Source organism: Stegostoma tigrinum, chromosome 15 (genome assembly GCF_030684315.1).
Source record: "Stegostoma tigrinum isolate sSteTig4 chromosome 15, sSteTig4.hap1, whole genome shotgun sequence".
In the NCBI taxonomy this organism is placed as follows: domain Eukaryota; kingdom Metazoa; phylum Chordata; class Chondrichthyes; order Orectolobiformes; family Stegostomatidae; genus Stegostoma; species Stegostoma tigrinum.
This window is the reverse complement of record NC_081368.1, coordinates 12,807,377-12,824,605: the sequence shown is the minus strand read 5'-3', so window position 1 is coordinate 12,824,605 and position 17,229 is coordinate 12,807,377. Positions and strand designations below refer to the sequence as shown.

Below are 17,229 nucleotides of genomic sequence, written 5' to 3'. Positions count from 1 at the left end.
TAGTCCCACTTTCCTGTATTTAGCCCATATTCTTCCAAACCTTTCCGATTTATATAACTGTCCAAAAGTCTTTTAAAACTCATAACTATACATGAATCTACTACTCCCTGTGGCAGTTCACTCCACATAGGAACCACTTTCTGTGTGAAAGCATTGTCCCTCGGGTCCCCTTTAAATCGTTCTCCCTCTCAACTTAAATTTACAGCCTCCAGTTTTCAAATCCACATCCTCGGTTAAAGACCATTGACATTCACCTTATTTTTGTCCCTCGTGATTTTATAAACCCCTGTAAGGGATTATAAATCCCTCAGCCTTGTAAACTCCAGTGAAAAAGGTCTCAATAATACTGTTCAGGAATGCAATTTGCCATCTTTACCCAGTATGGTCCACATGTAACTCCACACCCATTGCGATGTGGTTGTTTCGTAGGTGTCTCCTGGGCAATTAGGGACTGGCAATGAACGTTGGCCTAGCCAGTGATACACACATTCCAGGCATACCTGTATTCATTGGGAAACAACACCTTTGCATCTGCCTTGTCAAGACCCTTAATAATATGTTTCAATAAGGCTTCATCTTATTCTTCTAATCTGCCAATAACCCAGACAGTGTTCAACTGCTGACCCTTGTAACTTCGCTCGTTTAGCACAGTTGGCTGGTTTGTGATGCAGAGTGACTCCAATACTATGGGGCCAATTCCTGCTTCTTGAACTTGCCCCTTACCTGAGGCATGGTGACCCTCAGGCTAAACTCACCACCAGTCATCTCTCTTTTTCATTAGAGAGCAGTCTCATGTTTCTGTGGGGACTTTGGTCCCTACTCACTTTGTGCCTGCCCTGTAGCTGCCTTCAGCCATCATTGTGCTCCAATGCAGAGCTGTCCCAGTGACTGCAGCATGGCTGGAGAAGGGCTGTTGACTTTCACTGGCAGAGATGACAGTTAGCCCAGCAGCATCGCCTTGAGTAGTTCTGGGCTTTGAGTAGTATAGGTCTGTATTCACTGGTGTTTAGAACAATGATCAATTTGTGTTATGCAAGATGCTAAAGGCATTTGACAAAGGAGACAGTGAGAACATTTCCTCATGTGGGGCAATCTGTAAAGTCCTAGGATAAGGGGTAACAGATTTAAAACAGAGGCAAAATTATTTTTTTCAAAAGAATCATGAATCCGTCATGAGTCTAGAGTGCGGTTCTCGATGGGATATGGAGTAATTTTAAGAAGGAGATAATTAGTAACAGGTGGGAGGGTTGTAAGGAAGTGGAGTTGAAGTTGAAATGAGATCAGCCACGACAGCATTATATGGCAGAGCAGGCTCGAGGGGCTGAATGGCCTACTCCTGACTCTAGTTTGTATGTTCTTACATTCAATTACACTACTTTTGTGTCAGTTGCGCCCATAAAGTCAAGTGGCATCTCTTCAGAAAGGGTGTGAGCAGCCATGCCTCTCCGCCCACCCCTTAGTTACTGAAGCTCTTCAATTCTGTGCCAACAGGTTCTACAAGAGAGAGAAGGAAGTGGGTGTCCTTCAATATGGCTGAGTGAAAGGCCTGTCTTAATTGATTAGCAAGAAGTATGTGTAAGCTACCAGATGTGGGTCGAGCCTTATAGCATTGATAATTGTGTGAGGTTGACAAAGAACATACGAATGATCAGTATGCATTCTAATTGCTAGGAATAGTAGACAGGTGAGTCATGGAGGTGCACTGAGCAGTCTGTAAAGTTGGAGGTGCAGTTGGCAGCAGGTGAAATTTGAACTTGCAATTTTTGACCTAGACCACTGAATCTTTTCTGACACTATATCCAAGATCTCAGGGCCAGACAGCTCCTGCTGACCTGTTCAGTTTTTTTCTCTCAATGTCTGTAGACCCCACTTTGGTCCCCTGCGGAAAGACTGAGTTCAGTTTAGGAGAACCTGACAGTCCTCTCTCAGGTCCATTATCAATTACACCAGTGTCTTCCTGCTAAATAGTTAATCATGAGTGATTGTACTCAAATCTAAGCTCTGCAATCCTGCCACATTCATATAAGAATAGTGGTCAACACTTAAACAAAACATTGGAGGAGGAGGGTTCTTGATGCCAAGAGTCAATAGGAATAAATGAAGAAAATCACTGCTAGTTTGAACCATGTCAGGCACAAAGGAAGACAGCTGCGGTTGTTGGAGATTAATCGTCTCAGCCAGACTATATCACTGACTGAGTTTATCAAGGTAGCACCCCGGGCTCTACCACCTTCAGCTGCTTTAATCCTATAGTCAGACATGAGGATTTTGCTGACGATTGCACAAGGTTCACCATCGCTCATGACTCCTCAGAAACTGAAGCAGCCCACATCCAAAGGCAGCAAGACCTGGACAATATGCAGGCTTGGGCTGTAATGTGGTAAGCAATATTCACATCACACATGTCCAGGCAATCTCCAAAATGACTCAGTCCAGCATGAATGAATGCAGCTGTTACAAAGCACAGTACCATTCAAGACAAAGTGACATGTTTGAGGTCACCTCAACCAACACCTTCAACAGTCGATCCCTCCACCACAGATGCACAATGCTAAGAGTGTGTACCATTTACAAGGTGAAGAACAGCAACTCACTCAGTTACTTTTGACATCACTTTCAAAACCTGAGACCTCTACAAGCTAGAAGGACAAGGGCAGCACAGACACAGGAAGACCACAATTTGCAAGCTGTCCCGCTCCCAAGTCACGCATCAACCTATTTGGAACTATATTGCTATTTCTTCACTGTCACATAGTCAAATCTCTCACACTCATGCCCTAACAGGGCGGTGGTGTCCCCAAACCACAAGGACGGCAGTGGGTCAAAAGGTTGCTTACTACCACCTTCTTCAGGGCATTTCAGGAGAGGTAATAAATGTTGGCCCCAAAGGCAGTGCCCACATCTTGTGAACGAACACACAAGTTTTTCCCAGCCACTTTGAACAGCTGCTAAATGCACTTCCTCTTTCAGACATGCAGCTGACTTAAGAATCATACGTCAGTTTCTATTGGTGCTAGCCTCACATGAATTTAGTCACCCTGACAGCCAGTCAGCAGTGTGTTTAACATTGGACAGCACACCGCAAACAGGCAATAAAACAAAAGGCAGCTTGATGGTTGTGTTCTGCTTGCGTTCCTGCCATCAGGCATTGGGTAATCTCATGTTGTAAACCTGGTACCTCCTACTGGATCAGATCCAGTTTTTAAGTGCTATTGTTCTACGTCTTCCAGGCCTATGAACTCAGGATCTGCCGACTATTTAAAAGCATACATGGTGAGGATGAGGTGTTTTTTTTTCAAGGCCAGCAATTTCTTGCAGATTCTGTGAGCATTTTCCAAGTGCCCACCCTATGTCTTTTTTGATCCACAGGGTCTTGTGTGAGCTAGGTGAAGATTCCCCTCCAAGCAGGATTTTATGGAATGTTAAGAGGCAGTTTGGAACTTTACATTCTAACAGTAATAAGAAGACCATTAGTATCACTTTGTTCTATGATGTGAAGCCTGGCTACCAGCTGCTGGTGGTTTGTGGTTGGGGAAGAGTGCTATCATTATTCCTCCTTCCTATGCCAGTCCAGGGGTTGTGCCATCATCTCTGGTGGGACATGGTCCTCAAACATGTCTCATAGAATCCCTACAGTGTAGAAGCAAGTTATTTGGCCATTGAGTCCATGTTGACCCTCCGAAAAGCATCCTACCCAGACCCACTCTCTACCTTATCCCTGCAACACTGCATTTCCCATGGCTAATCCACCTCACCTGTACATCCCTGAACACTATGGGCAATTTAGCCTGGCCAATCTACCCAACCTACATATCTTTGGGTCTGTGGGAGGAAACTCACGCAGGGAGAAGGTGCAAACTCTACACAGACAGTCACCAGAGGGTGGAATTGGACCCAAGTCCCTGGCACTGTGAGGCAACAGTGCTAACCAATGAGCCACCATGCTGCCACCCCGCCCCTCAGCAGAATTGGCTCTTGTCTAAGGTAACAAGATATATTTAACTACTTCTAAGTAACTATGTACAGACTACATTACCTGCTTAGCATATTAACCATTATGAACTAGAGGTAGGAAGGATCCAAGTATGCTAATCAGGAGACCATGTCAGAGAGCTATCTGCCCAAACTGCCCTGCCCCTTTTGCTTCCTGATGGTCTACCCAGTAAGTGCATTATATTTCAGAGTGACTGGAGCTTCAGCTTTAGACACAGATTAACCTTTTCACATCCATTACCTTGTACAACACCTGCCATAGCTCGGTTACACTTATACTTGCTTGTCTTCAGTTGCGCTCTCATAATGTGAGTGCACCAGACATTTTATGGATTCCTGAAACCAAACTGTCTGGAAAAGGTATTCTGATTACGAATCAGTTCCACTTCCCAAAAAAGAAAGACTGAATCACAGAATGTTGCATTAGGACAATTAATTCTGTCCATAGACTCCATTTATTCTCTGCAACTTAATGAACAGTGTGCTATCACAAGCCTTCTTTCCGTGTCTCATTTTAATCTGCCCAAGAGAGTCCTTGAATTTTAAATGCCCTTCTTTATGCCAGTTAAGTAATGTGTCTATTCTAAATCTGAACCAACTCCTCTCCCATGCAACTTTTGCCTTCAGAATCTAAGATATAACGATAGGTTCAGTGCTGCCTGATGAACAAAAACCAGCAACCAAGCAAGCACTTCCTCACACATTTAACAAACTCTATTTAATGAATGAAAAGAATGTTTCTACAACATTCCTGAGCACATTGAATAATTATCTGGTCAAATGTGTCTGCCAAACAAAAGGCCACATGGAACTTTGCACCCTCTTGTTTTTGCAGTGACCACTGAAACCTACAAGGAACCTCTTGTTTCCTGTTCACATTGGTGTCAAAACAAAAAACAAAATCCATGCCAGAAAATGCGAAAGATGAAGAATGGTTCAATGTAATGGCATCAAACAAATGATTGTGCCTGGGTGAATGGTTCAAGCCAACACATATTAGTGCCATTACCTGGTGCCACCTCAGTAGATTTGCAGTATGTTTGGCTAGGCTGATGAGCTCCATGCTAAGGTTGCAAGAAAGAAATATACAGAAGTTCTCAGAGAACGTTACTAAAGATTAACTGGAACAGGTGGGACTTGAACTCAGACCTCCCAGCTTGGAGGTTGTGATGCACCGTAACAGCCTCTAAGGAGAGCTGACTATCTAGTCAATACTTTCTAAACAAACTTGGGCAAGCACAGCAGCTCAGTGGCTAGTTCTGTTGCCTCACAGAGACAGGGACCCAGATTTGATTGCAGCCTTGGGTGACTGTCTGTGTAGAGTTTGCACATTCTCCCTGTGTCTGCGTGGGTTTTCTCGCACAGACCCAAAGATGTGCAGGTTAGGCAGATTGACCTTGCTAAGTTGCTCATAATATCCAGGGTTATGTAGGCTAGATGGGTTAGCCATAGGAAATTCAGGGTTGTATGGATAGGGTAGGGGATTGTGTCTGGGTGGGATGATCTTCAGAGGGCTGAACAGACTTCTTCCACACTGTAGGGAGTCTTTGATTATATGAATCTGTTCGAAGATGTTATCAAACACCTCTGGAACTAGTGGGACTTGAACCTGGGCCTCTGCCACTGTACCACATGAGTCCCAGAAAGGGCCTGAAGCTATTGCTGACAAGCAGCTGCTAATTGCGTAAATGATGGTGACATGAATGCAGGCCGGGAAGACTCATTGCATCATTAATCAGTGAAACCAGTGGTGGGGATTGCAGAGTTAAGAGTTGCGCATTTGTAATACTCAATGTGTTAATAAATCTAACAGATCACTAATGATTGATTTTCGGACTTTCTCCTTCACCAGCTGGCTTTCTAACAGGAGCACAGGGTGCCTGGCCAAACTGTGTTTCAAATCAGAATCTAAGGATACTGCTGGACATATTCCATCAAAAGGCAAAGGGAACTTGTACATCCAATGACAAAATCCATACGCAGAGGATTAACTGGGGATATTTAATAGGTGCACCCACTCTCGATGCCTTCAGAGAGATGTGGATGCCACGGGGATTATACTGTTTTACTTTTCGCTCCAATTCCATTTTGACTTAGACCCTTCACTCCCTTCCTACCCCCCTTCACTTTTTATGCTTTGTATTGCCCCCTAATATGTTTTGCATTGAAACACTGAAATGGCTACATGGGTGTTTTTACTGGTGGTGAATAATGGTTAATAAAAATGAAAAAAACAGTCGTGGTGATTTTGGTAGCGGAAAGGTTGTTCAGATGTGTACGATAACACTTCTGGGTAGATACAGGGGGGAAAAAAATGAAGCGCGCATTCACATTTTATTTTCCTCAGGTTCAAGCTGAACCAAGTTGAATTTTGGCAAAAAAAGAGCTTATTGTGGGGATTAGAAGGTGGTGGTGTGGAAATTGCGTTTGGGTTTTCAAGTGCACAAACCTGCATCCCCTGTGCCAGTCAATTTCAATGTGGGCACATGTCTCTAACAAATGCTATCAGGACCTGTGTTAACTGAGCATGCAACACTGGACTTAAACTTGAATAACATTAAGCTGGCTGGCTTGTTCAAGCAATCTTACACAGGTACTTGCACCATCCTGAGCAGATGCCAAATATGTAGCTAATGACAAGGCTTTAAGGTCTCACTTGGAAATGGGAATTGGGAATCCACATTCTTATTTTTTAAGATGTTTGAAGCCTATACATGTTGATATTTGGTAGGATATAGAATCTCTACAGTGTGCAAGCAAGCCATTTAGCCTATCAGGTCCACATTGACCCTCTGAAGAGCAAACCAACCATACCTGCAGTTCTATAACCCTGCATCTCCCATGGCTAACCCACCTAGACTACACTTCCCTGGGCACTATAGGCAAATTACCATATCCGCTCCACTTAAAGTGCACATCTTTGGACTGTGGGAGGAAACTGGAGCACTTAGAGGAAAACCACACAGACATAGGGAGAATGTGCTAACCGAGGGCGGAATTGAACCCAGGTCCCTTACACTATGAGGCAGGAATGCTAACCATTGAGCCATCGTGCCATCCTCTACTGAGCCCTTGTGTCATCCTGTGTACACGGGTATTCTCATACAAAGAATATAAAAACGTAGCATGCTGATATGGTGAATAATTGGGAAAAGGTGCTGTTCAGTTTTATTGCAAGGTGATGAGAGTATGAGAATAAAAATAGTCTTCCTATAATTGGGTAGCAATTTGGTGAGACCACATTCTCTGCCTCCATATTAAAGGAAACATGCATTTGCACTGGATGTGGTACAGCAAAGGTTCGTTAGATTGGTTCTTAGGGGAGGAGGGTTGTCTTGTAATGAAAGGATAAGTAAATAGGGTTAATTTTCATGGGAGTATAGGAGGAGGAGAGAAGATCTCATTAATACACACAAGTTTCTGGAAGGGTTTGATACTAAGACATTGCTTCCCCTGGTAAGGGATCTAAGGCAACGAAGCACCATTTAAGGATAACAAATTGTGGAGCTGGATGGAATTTTTGCAGGAGGGTGGGTGGGAGGAGGTGTACACCTCCCCTATTCCATCTCCTATTCCCAATTCCTCTACCTCCGCTGCATCTGCTCCCAGGATGAGGCATTCCACTCCCGCACATCCCAGATGTCCAACTTCTTCAAGGACCACAACTTCCCCCCACAGTGGTTGAGAACGCCCTTGACCACGTCTCCCACATTTCCCGCAACACATCCCTCACACCCCGCCCCTGCCACAACCGCCCAAAGAGGATCCCCCTCGTTCTCACATACCACCCCACCAACCTCCGGATACAACGCATCATCCTCCGACACTTCCGCCATCTACAATCTGACCCCACCACCCAAGCTATTTTTCTATCCCCACCCTTGTCTGCCTCTCTCCGTGACTTCCTTGTCCGCTCCACACTCCCCTCCAACCCCACCACACCCGGCACCTTCCCCTGCAACCACAAGAAGTGTTACACTTTCTCCCACACCTCCTCCCTCACCCCCATCCCAGGCCCCAAGATGACCTCCCATATTAAGCAGATGTTCACCTGCACATCTGCCATTGTGGTATATTGTATCCATTGTACCCGGTGTGGCTTCCTCTACATTGGGGAAACCAAGTGGAGGCTTGGGGACCGCTTTGCAGAACACCTCCGCTCGGTTCGCAATAAACAACTGCACCTCCCAGTCGCAAACCATTTTAACTCCCCCTCCCATTCCTCAGATGACATGTCCATCATGGGCCTCCTGCAGTGCCACAATGATGCCACCCGAAGGTTGCAAGAACAGCAACTGATATTCCGCTGGGGAACCCTGCAGCCCAATGGTATCAATGTGGACTTCACCAGCTTCAAAATCTTGCCTTCCCCCACCGCATCCCAAAACCAGCCCAGTTCTTCCCCTCCCCCCACTGCATCCCAAAACCAGCCCAGCCTGTCGCAGCTTCCCTAACCTGTTCTTCCTCTCACCCATCCCTTTCTCCCACCTCAAGCCACACCTCCATTTCCTACCTACCACTTCATCCCGCCTCCTTGACCTGTCCGTCTTCCCTGGACTGGCCTATCCCCTCCCTACCTCCTCACCTATACTGTCCTCTCTACCTATCTTCTTTTCTCTCCATCTTCGGTCTGCCTCCCCCTCTCTCCCTATTTATTCCAGTTCCCTCTCCCCATCCCCCTCTCTGATGAAGGGTCTAGGCCCGAAACGTCAGCTTTTGTGCTCCTGAGATGCTGCTTGGCCTGCTGTGTTCATCCAGCTCCACACTTTGTTATCTTGGATTCTCCAGCATCTGCAGTTCCCATTATCACTCACCATTTAAGGATATGTGGAAGATCATTTAGGACTGAGATTAGGAGAAATGACTTCCCCTCAACAAGTTGTAGAACCTTGTAATCGTCTAAAGTTAGTTAAGAATGTGTCATCTTTGAATACTTTTAAAGCCAAGATGGCTGGACATTGAGTCTGTTAGGGAATCAAGGAATAGGGCAAGAATGCTAGAACTGAAGTCTAAGTCAGCAATTTTCTTTTGTTTATGATCTGTACTTGTATATTTATGGTCTGCTAATAACTGTGACTTAATTGGAGGTTAGATTCAATAGTTATGGATGATGTGCTGCTGCACTTACTCATGTAACCACTGCTGAATGGAAATGGTATAAACCCACAATGAGAAAAATGAGAGAAGGATCATCCAACAATGTAACACAACAATTTAGCGGATCCTTGTGTGCCGAGTTGGTTATCTCCCTGATGGAATTTGGAAGTGAAATCTGTCGCTCGGGAGGCTGTAATTTTTTCCCAAAGCTCTACAAACCATCCATAGCCAAGGCATTATCCAAAAACAATCTTTTTTCCATATTCTTAGTGCAGAAACAGAAAGGGAAAGAAAAAACCAAAATGCTTAATGAACATTTTCACACAAAATCTTATAATAATTCTTGAACTGAATTCAGGGAAACTCCTTTCTATTATATTGGTGCAAGCTTGTTAATTCTGAAAAATACCGGATGTTCTGTTATTTCACTGAAGGAGATCTAACAAATGCAATTTCTTTGGCTGCTCTTGAAGCGATCTATATGGGAAAGTTTGCTTTTCTGCATGAATTTGGCTGACTGCTCTGGGTTTGGCAATGCAAAGAAGCCGAAGTCCGTTCAGCCAAGTTACCTTCTTTCTCTGCAACAATGCAGGAAATTCTTCCCCAGTTTAGCAACTTGTTCCAATTTTCTCCCAGCATTGGGAAAAATAAGTGCAATGAAGTCACCAATGTCTGGCCTGAAGTGGTTTGTTCTCATTCCAGAGAACTTCACAGGGTGGGCTTGCCAATAAATGATAAAACACATCATTTTGTCTGAATAGCAGCTGATTATTAACCAGTGATGAAACTCAAACATACTTTGATACAACTAGCAATTAAATGCAACAATATCACATTTTCCTAAAAGTAAACTTGAGGTAGACACCAAGGAATCAGGGATCTAACAATTAGTATGGGAAAGGAAACAGCAATCCGAGCAAAATTTTGAATAACAAATCAGTGAATTTTACCATGACCATAGCATTTGGTTTATAAAGAGGCCTTGAAGGAAAACAAAGCTTTTGTACGTATACTTTGAGGCCTGAGATCTACCTTTTGTAACTTAATATCTCTGTTAGCAGAAACGAACCATATGGGGCATAAGCAAATTTACATTTAGTTATAAATATGTCAAATATAAACGTTTTGAAATTCCAAAACTAACGTACTGTGAATTTTGTTTCACTTGTAAAAGTGCAATTTACCAGATTGGTAAAATGTAGACACACTGAGGCTGCACGTCAATTCAAAAAGATAAATAGCAGTATGCATAAACAAAATGACTGCAGCGCACAAAGTAGACGGATGAATCTTAGATAATAAAGTGTGAAGCTGGATGAACACAGCAGGCCAAGCAGAATCTTAGGAACACATAAGCTGACGTTTCGGACCGAGACCCTTCATCAGACAGGGGGATGGGGTGAGGGTTCTGGGAAAAATAGGGAGAGGGGGGGAGGCGGACCGAAGATGGAGAGAAAAGAAGATAGGTGGAGAGAAGAGTATAGGTGGGGAGGTAGGGAGGGGACAGGTCAGTCCAGGGAAGACGGACAGGTCAAGGAGGTGGGATGAGGTTAGTAGGAAGGAAACGGAGGTGTGGCTTGAGATGGGAGGAAGGGATGGGTGAGAGGAAGAACAGGTTAGGGAGGCAGAGACAGACTGGGCTGGTTTTGGGATGCAGTGGGGGGAGGGGATGAGTTGGGCTGGGTGTGTGATGCAGCGGGGGGAGGGGACAAACTGGGCTGGTTTTGGGATGCAGTGAGGGAATGGGAGATTTTGAAACTGGTGAAGTCCACATTGATACCATTGGGCTGCAGGGTTCCCAAGCGGAATATCAGTTGCTGTTCCTGCAACCTTCGGGTGGCATCATTGTGGCACTGCAGGAGGCCCATGATGGACATGTCATCTAAAGAATGGGAGGGGGAGTTGAAATGGTTCGCGACTGGGATGTGCAGTTGTTTATTGCGAACCGAGCGGAGGTGTTCTGCAAAGCGGTCCCCAAGCCTCCGCTTGGTTTCCCCAATGTAGAGGAAGCCACAATGGGTACAATGGATACAGTATACCACATTGGCAGATGTACAGGTGAACCTCTGCTTAATATGGGAGGTCATCTTGGGGCCTGGGATGGGGGTGAGGGAGGAGGTGTGGGGGCAAGTGTAGCACTTCCTGCGGTTGCAGGGGAAGGTGCTTGGTGTGGTGGGGTTGGAGGGCAGTGTGGTACGAACAAGGGAGTCACGGAGAGAGTGGTCTCTCCGGAAAGCAGACAAGGGTGGGGATGGAAAAATGTCTTGGGTGGTGGGGTCAGATTGTAGATGGCGGAAGTGTCAGAGGATGATGCGTTGTATACGGAGGTTGGTGGGATGGTGTGTGAGAACGAGGGGGATCCTCTTTGGGCGGTTGTGGCGGGGGCACGGTGTGAGGGATGTGTTGCGGGAAATGCAGGAGATGCGGTCAAGGGCGTTCTCGACCACTGTGGGGGGAAAGTTGCGGTCCTTGAAGAACTTGGACATCTGGGATGTGCGGGAGTGGAATGCCTCATCATGGGAGCAGATGCAGCGGAGGCAGAGGAATTGGGAATAGGGGATGGAATTTTTGCAGGAGGGTGGGTGGGAGGAGGTGTTTTCTAGGTAGCTGTGGGAGTCGGTGGGCTTGAAATGGACATCAGTTACAAGCTGGTTGCCTGAGATGGAGACTGAGAGGTCCAGAAAGGTAAGGGATGTGTTGGAGATGGCCCAGGTGAACTTGAGGTTGGGGTGGAAGGTGTTGGTGAAGTGGATGAACTGTTCGAGCACATCCCAGATGTCCAAGTTCTTAAAGGACCGCAACTTTACCCCCACAGTGGTCGAGAATGCCCTAGACCGCGTCTCCCGCATTTCCCGCAACACATCCGTCACACCCCGCCCCTGCCACAACCGCCCAAAGAGGATACCCCTCATTCTCACACACCAACCCACCAACCTCCGGATACAACGCATCATCCTCCGTCACTTGCGCCATCTACAATCCGACCCCACCACCCAAGATATTTTTCCATCCCTACCCTTGTCTGCTTTCCGGAGAGGCCACTCTCTCCGTGACTCCCTTGTTCGCTCCACACTGCCCTCCAACCTCATCACACCCGGCACTTGCCCCTGCAACCGCAGGAAATGCTATACTTGCCCCCACACCTCCTCCCTCACCCCCATCCCAGGCCCCAAGATGACTTTCCATATTAAGCAGAGGTTCATCTGCACCTCTGCCAATGTGGTATACTGTATCCATTGTACCCGGTTTGGCTTCCTCTACATTGGGGAAACCAAGCAGAGGCTTGGGGACCGCTTTGCAGAACACCTCCGCTCAGTTTGCAATAAACAACTGCACATCCCAGTCCCGAACCATTTCAACTCCCCCTCCCATTCTTTAAATGACATGTCCATCATGGGCCTCCTGCAGTGCCACAATGATGCCACCCGAAGGTTGCAGGAATAGCAACTGATATTCCGCTTGGGAACCCAGCAGCCCAATGGTATCAATGTGGACTTCACCAGCTTCAAAATCTCCCCTTACCCCACCGCATCCCAAAACGAGCCCAGTTCATCCCCTCCCCCCACTGCATCACACAACCAACCCAGCTCTTCCCTTCCCCCCACTGCATCCCAAAACCAGCCCAGCCTGTCTCTGCCTCCTTAACCTGTTCTTCCTCTCACCCATCCCTTCCTCCCATCTCAAGCCGCACCTCCATTTCCTACCTACTAACCTCATCCCACCCCCTTGACCTGTCCGTCTTCCCTGGACTGACCTATCCCCTCCCTACCTCCCCACCTATACTCTCCTCTCCACCTATCTTCTTTTCTCTCCATCTTCGGTCTGCCTCCCCCTCTCTCCCTATTTATTCCAGAACCCACACCCCATCCCCCTCTCTGATGAAGGGTCTGGGCCTGAAACGTCAGCTTTTGTGCTCCTGAGATGCTGCTTGGCCTGCTGTGTTCATCCAGCTTCACACTTTATTATCTTGGATTCTCCAGCATCTGCAGTTCCCATTATCTCAGACGGATGAATCTTGATTGATTTAATGGCAAATCATTATCTTTGGAACTCCACCCTGAACATCTCTGTTGCTCTTATTTTTTACTCTTTCATCGGATGTGCGTTTTGTTGGCAATGTCAGCATTTGCTGTCCATCTGTAATTGCCCTTCAATTTACTAGGTCATGTCAAAAGGCAATTAATCATCAACCAGTTTACAATGGGTCTGGAGGAATGTGCGTGCCAGATCAAAATATTATTGCAGATTTCCTTTGTAAAAGAACATCAGCATTTTAAAACAACTGACGTTAGTTTCGTGGCCATCAGTAATATTAGCTTTTTACTCTAATTTATTAGTCTTAAGTTCCACCAGCTACTGCATAGGATTTCTCTCTCTCTCTCTCTCTTACTCTCATATCAATTTTAGTCAATGTTTGATGTTTAATTCTGTTCCGTTAAAGCAGCTACAGGTGTTTAATGTTAAGTGTGCTGTAAAAATGCAGTTGTTACTGTTTATTATATAAATTGATTTCCTTGAACTGATCAGAAAAATTGCATCCATCACTTGTTCCTCTCTGAGTAGCTCATGGTATGGATCTGATGGATCAACTATGGCTTTAAAAGTAGTGTACAATATCAGAGGTCACTTTTGCATATGAATTTGGCACGTGGTAAATTTCTGGGGCATGAATAATCCAGTTTCTTTGAAACCACCAGCACAAGTAGCCAGGCTAAATCTGAAAGGAACAGTTGAGCAGATGGAAACCACCTTGATTCTTTTGAGGTCAAAATTGATAGATATAACAAGGGTAAGATGCCAGCATTTGGAATGTGTATTATTAAATTCAACTAAAGGGCAACAAATCTCTTTAAAAATTGTAAAATAAGAAGTGTTGATTATTCCCAATATAACTGAATGGTGTAACATTTTGACAATGGATTGCAAATTGTTGAAACACTGAAGTTTTTGTGCAACATGAGGTCTAGAACTATATGGCAATTTGATTTATTAAGGTCTATCAGTTTGATGCGTCAAATAAATTTTAGTGCAGCAAATTTATACACGTTATGTATATCCCTTTATCACGAATACAGAATTCTGATCCACAAGGGAGTCAGGATTATGAGTGATGCGTAGGGAAATGCAGCTGAAGCTACAAACAGATCCATCATTAAATTGTTGGTGGGTTCAACAGGATTGAATGGACAAATGGCCTATTCCCACTTGTAGTTTTTATGTTTGCGTGTACAAACATGTCTGGATCTAATACATGTCAGCTAGCTGTAAGGTATTGGACTACAGACTGCAATCTGACTAAACACCATCATGTATGAAAGCACGAACATATTCATTGAAGATCAGATTCAGAATGCGGCTTGAAAAGTAATGCTGTGCAAAACGTGAAGAATGAACATGTTGCCAGTGTTTCCATCTCCAGCTAATTGGCATACATAGGGAAATCAAAGGCAAACTCTGTTATCCTCTATGGCCTGGTCCCATTGAAGGGGAAGCACTATATAAACATGCACAAGCGGAAAATCAGGATCCCAATCTGCTTCTGACTGATCTGCTTGTGGCATTTAGAGACAAGTGGAAGGGTTCCTTAACGTGATTGGGAGGATTCTGCTGGTATCACAGAAAACAGGGCAAGCGGAGTAAGGAAACCTTCTCGGAGATAATAAAAAAAAGGACTTGAACCCTAGATGGCTTGTTGATCACTGAAGAAGTTGCATTCAGACTGTTATGGTTCCACTGTGGAAACAGGTGATCCCGTCTCCTGTGTGTAAGTGATCCCGGATATTAACAAAGTTGCCAAGGTCACCACGGGTCATGGATATGCCAGCCTCCCGCTGCAACACTATGATGTTTAGATTCCACCCAACTGCCTAACATAGAAACATAGAAAATAGGAGCAGGATTAGGCCATTTGGCCTTAAACATCTGCTCCACCATTCAATAGGAGCACAATTGGTCATCCTACTCAGTAACCTGTTCCTGCTTCAGCCCCAAACACTTTGATCCCTTTAGCTCTAAGAAGTATATCTAACTTCTTCTTGAAAATACTCTCAAATGGCCTCAAATGTTTTCTGCGGCAAAAAAAAATCCACAGCTCACCACTGCCTGGAGAAATCCCTCCTCAATCTCAGTCCTAAATGGCCCACACATATACTGAGATTCCAACTCCCTGGTTCTGGATTTTCCAGTCATTGGGAATACCCTGCATTTATCCCATTTAGTCCTGTTCGAATTTTATAGGTTTCTGTGAGATCCCCTCCTCATACTCTAAACTCCAGTGAATTTTGTCCTAACTGTTTCATTCTCTCTCCACAGGCCAGCCCCGTCAGCCCAGGACTAACTGTAACCTCACCAATTTATTATTAGCCAGTGCCAGATTGAGAGGTTTGCAGGGCCAGGCACCTGATGTCTGTTGTGCAAGCCCACCCCTCACAAACACACACACCATAAGACTCCTTTCCTCACATCAATCTTACTGTGTTGTCAACTTTCCAGAAATTAAAACGTGAGCCAATCCCAGGCTCACTAAAACATACAGTTTGCCTTCTCCATTGATAACCTTTGCTTAGTATTTAAAGCAGTGCTGGGGAGGAAGGGTTAAAAGGCTGCTGACCGAGCATGGAGGTTGGAGGAGACAAACAATATCATGCAAACTCCAAAAATATGTCCAACCAGAACTGGCGACATGACAATTGGATTCAGACACAAGAGCCAGAAATGGAAGAACTATGCGGTGTCATATTGTGCCAAATCTCCACTCAAATCTGATAGAATCATTAACAATTTCAACAGTATCAGTTGTCTGATTAGAACTTATGGATACACTTTTTTTTATCGAGGTCTGAAATTATTAAGCCATTTTAACTTGATTAAATTCAACCTCTCAGCACATTTGTAAAAAAATCTAACCTTATAGACTTGACCATAGGTTCCATTGCCAACCACTTCGACCAACTCAAATATCCCTGCAGGGTCCTGTGGAAAGGAAATTGCATTTAGAACTAATGTTAAGAATGAATTCAACATCTCTGTTAAGAGTGGTGCAAGTTTCCCAATCCCAGATCATCAGAAGTTTTCTATTTCGCCCTCCCCATTCAATTTAAAATATAGGGAATGGGCTCTCTTGATAGCTCCGTCAATGTTGGGAGCTCTCTCCTGTAGCATGACTCTTCAGCCATACTTGTCCCATATCCTGCAAACAGACCTCACCTGGCCTTAGAAGCTAGCCCGTTACCAATCAGAAGCGACAATGTTAAAGTCCGGACAAGTTAACTCTTGTTTGCGAGAGAGCACACTTTAAAGTTACTGAGATTAAACTCACAGCCTCCTTGCAGTGACAATCTGCCCCATTCATCTGAGAATATTGAATCTGGTGTCTCTACTCTTCGACTGTCATCAACAGACCCCACTGATATTTAACAGAAACAGTTTTGTTTTAAAAGGATAGACAAATTCAAGACTATAACAGCAAAGTGTCTCGGTGCAGCTGTGTGAACTGTTCAGTTAAAAGCAACTCACCCGCAAACAGGAAAGATGAATGTTATCGAGACTCCGAGCTGGAAAGTCCTTAGCCATTGTTGGGTCACTTTTATACATTTAAAAAACGTTCCGTGCAAACGGCCAGAAACTTCCCTTCCCCACCCCCTACCCTGAACCTCCGTTAAATGCTACAGGATCACATCGGTGCTGTCAGTTCCCAGTGTCTCGCCTCCTCCTCGTTTCTGACCAGCTGCAGACTCGCTGACAAACACAGGAAGCATCTACAATCCACTAAGCAAGCACAACCCGGAAAACACAGTCAGAGGAAATGAACAGGGCTGAAGAAATCTTAACAGGAACACAAGAAAACACACAGACAACACTTCACTACATCTTCCAAAAGAGAGAGGGAGAGAGTGAGAGAAGATTTCAAGGAACTGACGCAGGGTAAATGCAACAGCACATGTATCTTGGTTTAAATGGGCTCGATGTCATTTCCCTGTGCAGGTTTACCAAACTCAACAAGTCATGTGTATCAGGACAGGTGTAATATGCCAGGCAGGGTTCCACTCATCTTCCTCTCTCACAACCTCTCAGTTGCCCAAATGAATTGAAGTACTGACTGCACTCCAGTGGGAAAATTTAAACTGATTTTCAAAACTG

At 45.0% G+C, this 17,229-nt stretch overlaps 1 protein-coding gene across 1 annotated transcript in view; it reads right to left on the bottom strand.

The window, feature by feature from the left end:
- The window catches only part of si:zfos-2326c3.2 (mitogen-activated protein kinase kinase kinase kinase 4), a 282,941-nt gene extending 266,158 nt beyond the window's left edge, over positions 1-16,783 (bottom strand). The window contains exons 1-2 of the mRNA XM_059651336.1: positions 16,606-16,783; positions 15,997-16,062 (exon numbers count right to left, since the gene is read on the bottom strand). Coding sequence (XP_059507319.1) covers positions 15,997-16,062; positions 16,606-16,683 — 144 coding nt within the window. The 5' untranslated portion in view covers positions 16,684-16,783. The remainder of the gene's footprint in view (positions 1-15,996; positions 16,063-16,605) is intronic.
- Between the last annotated feature and the right edge of the window lie 446 nt (positions 16,784-17,229).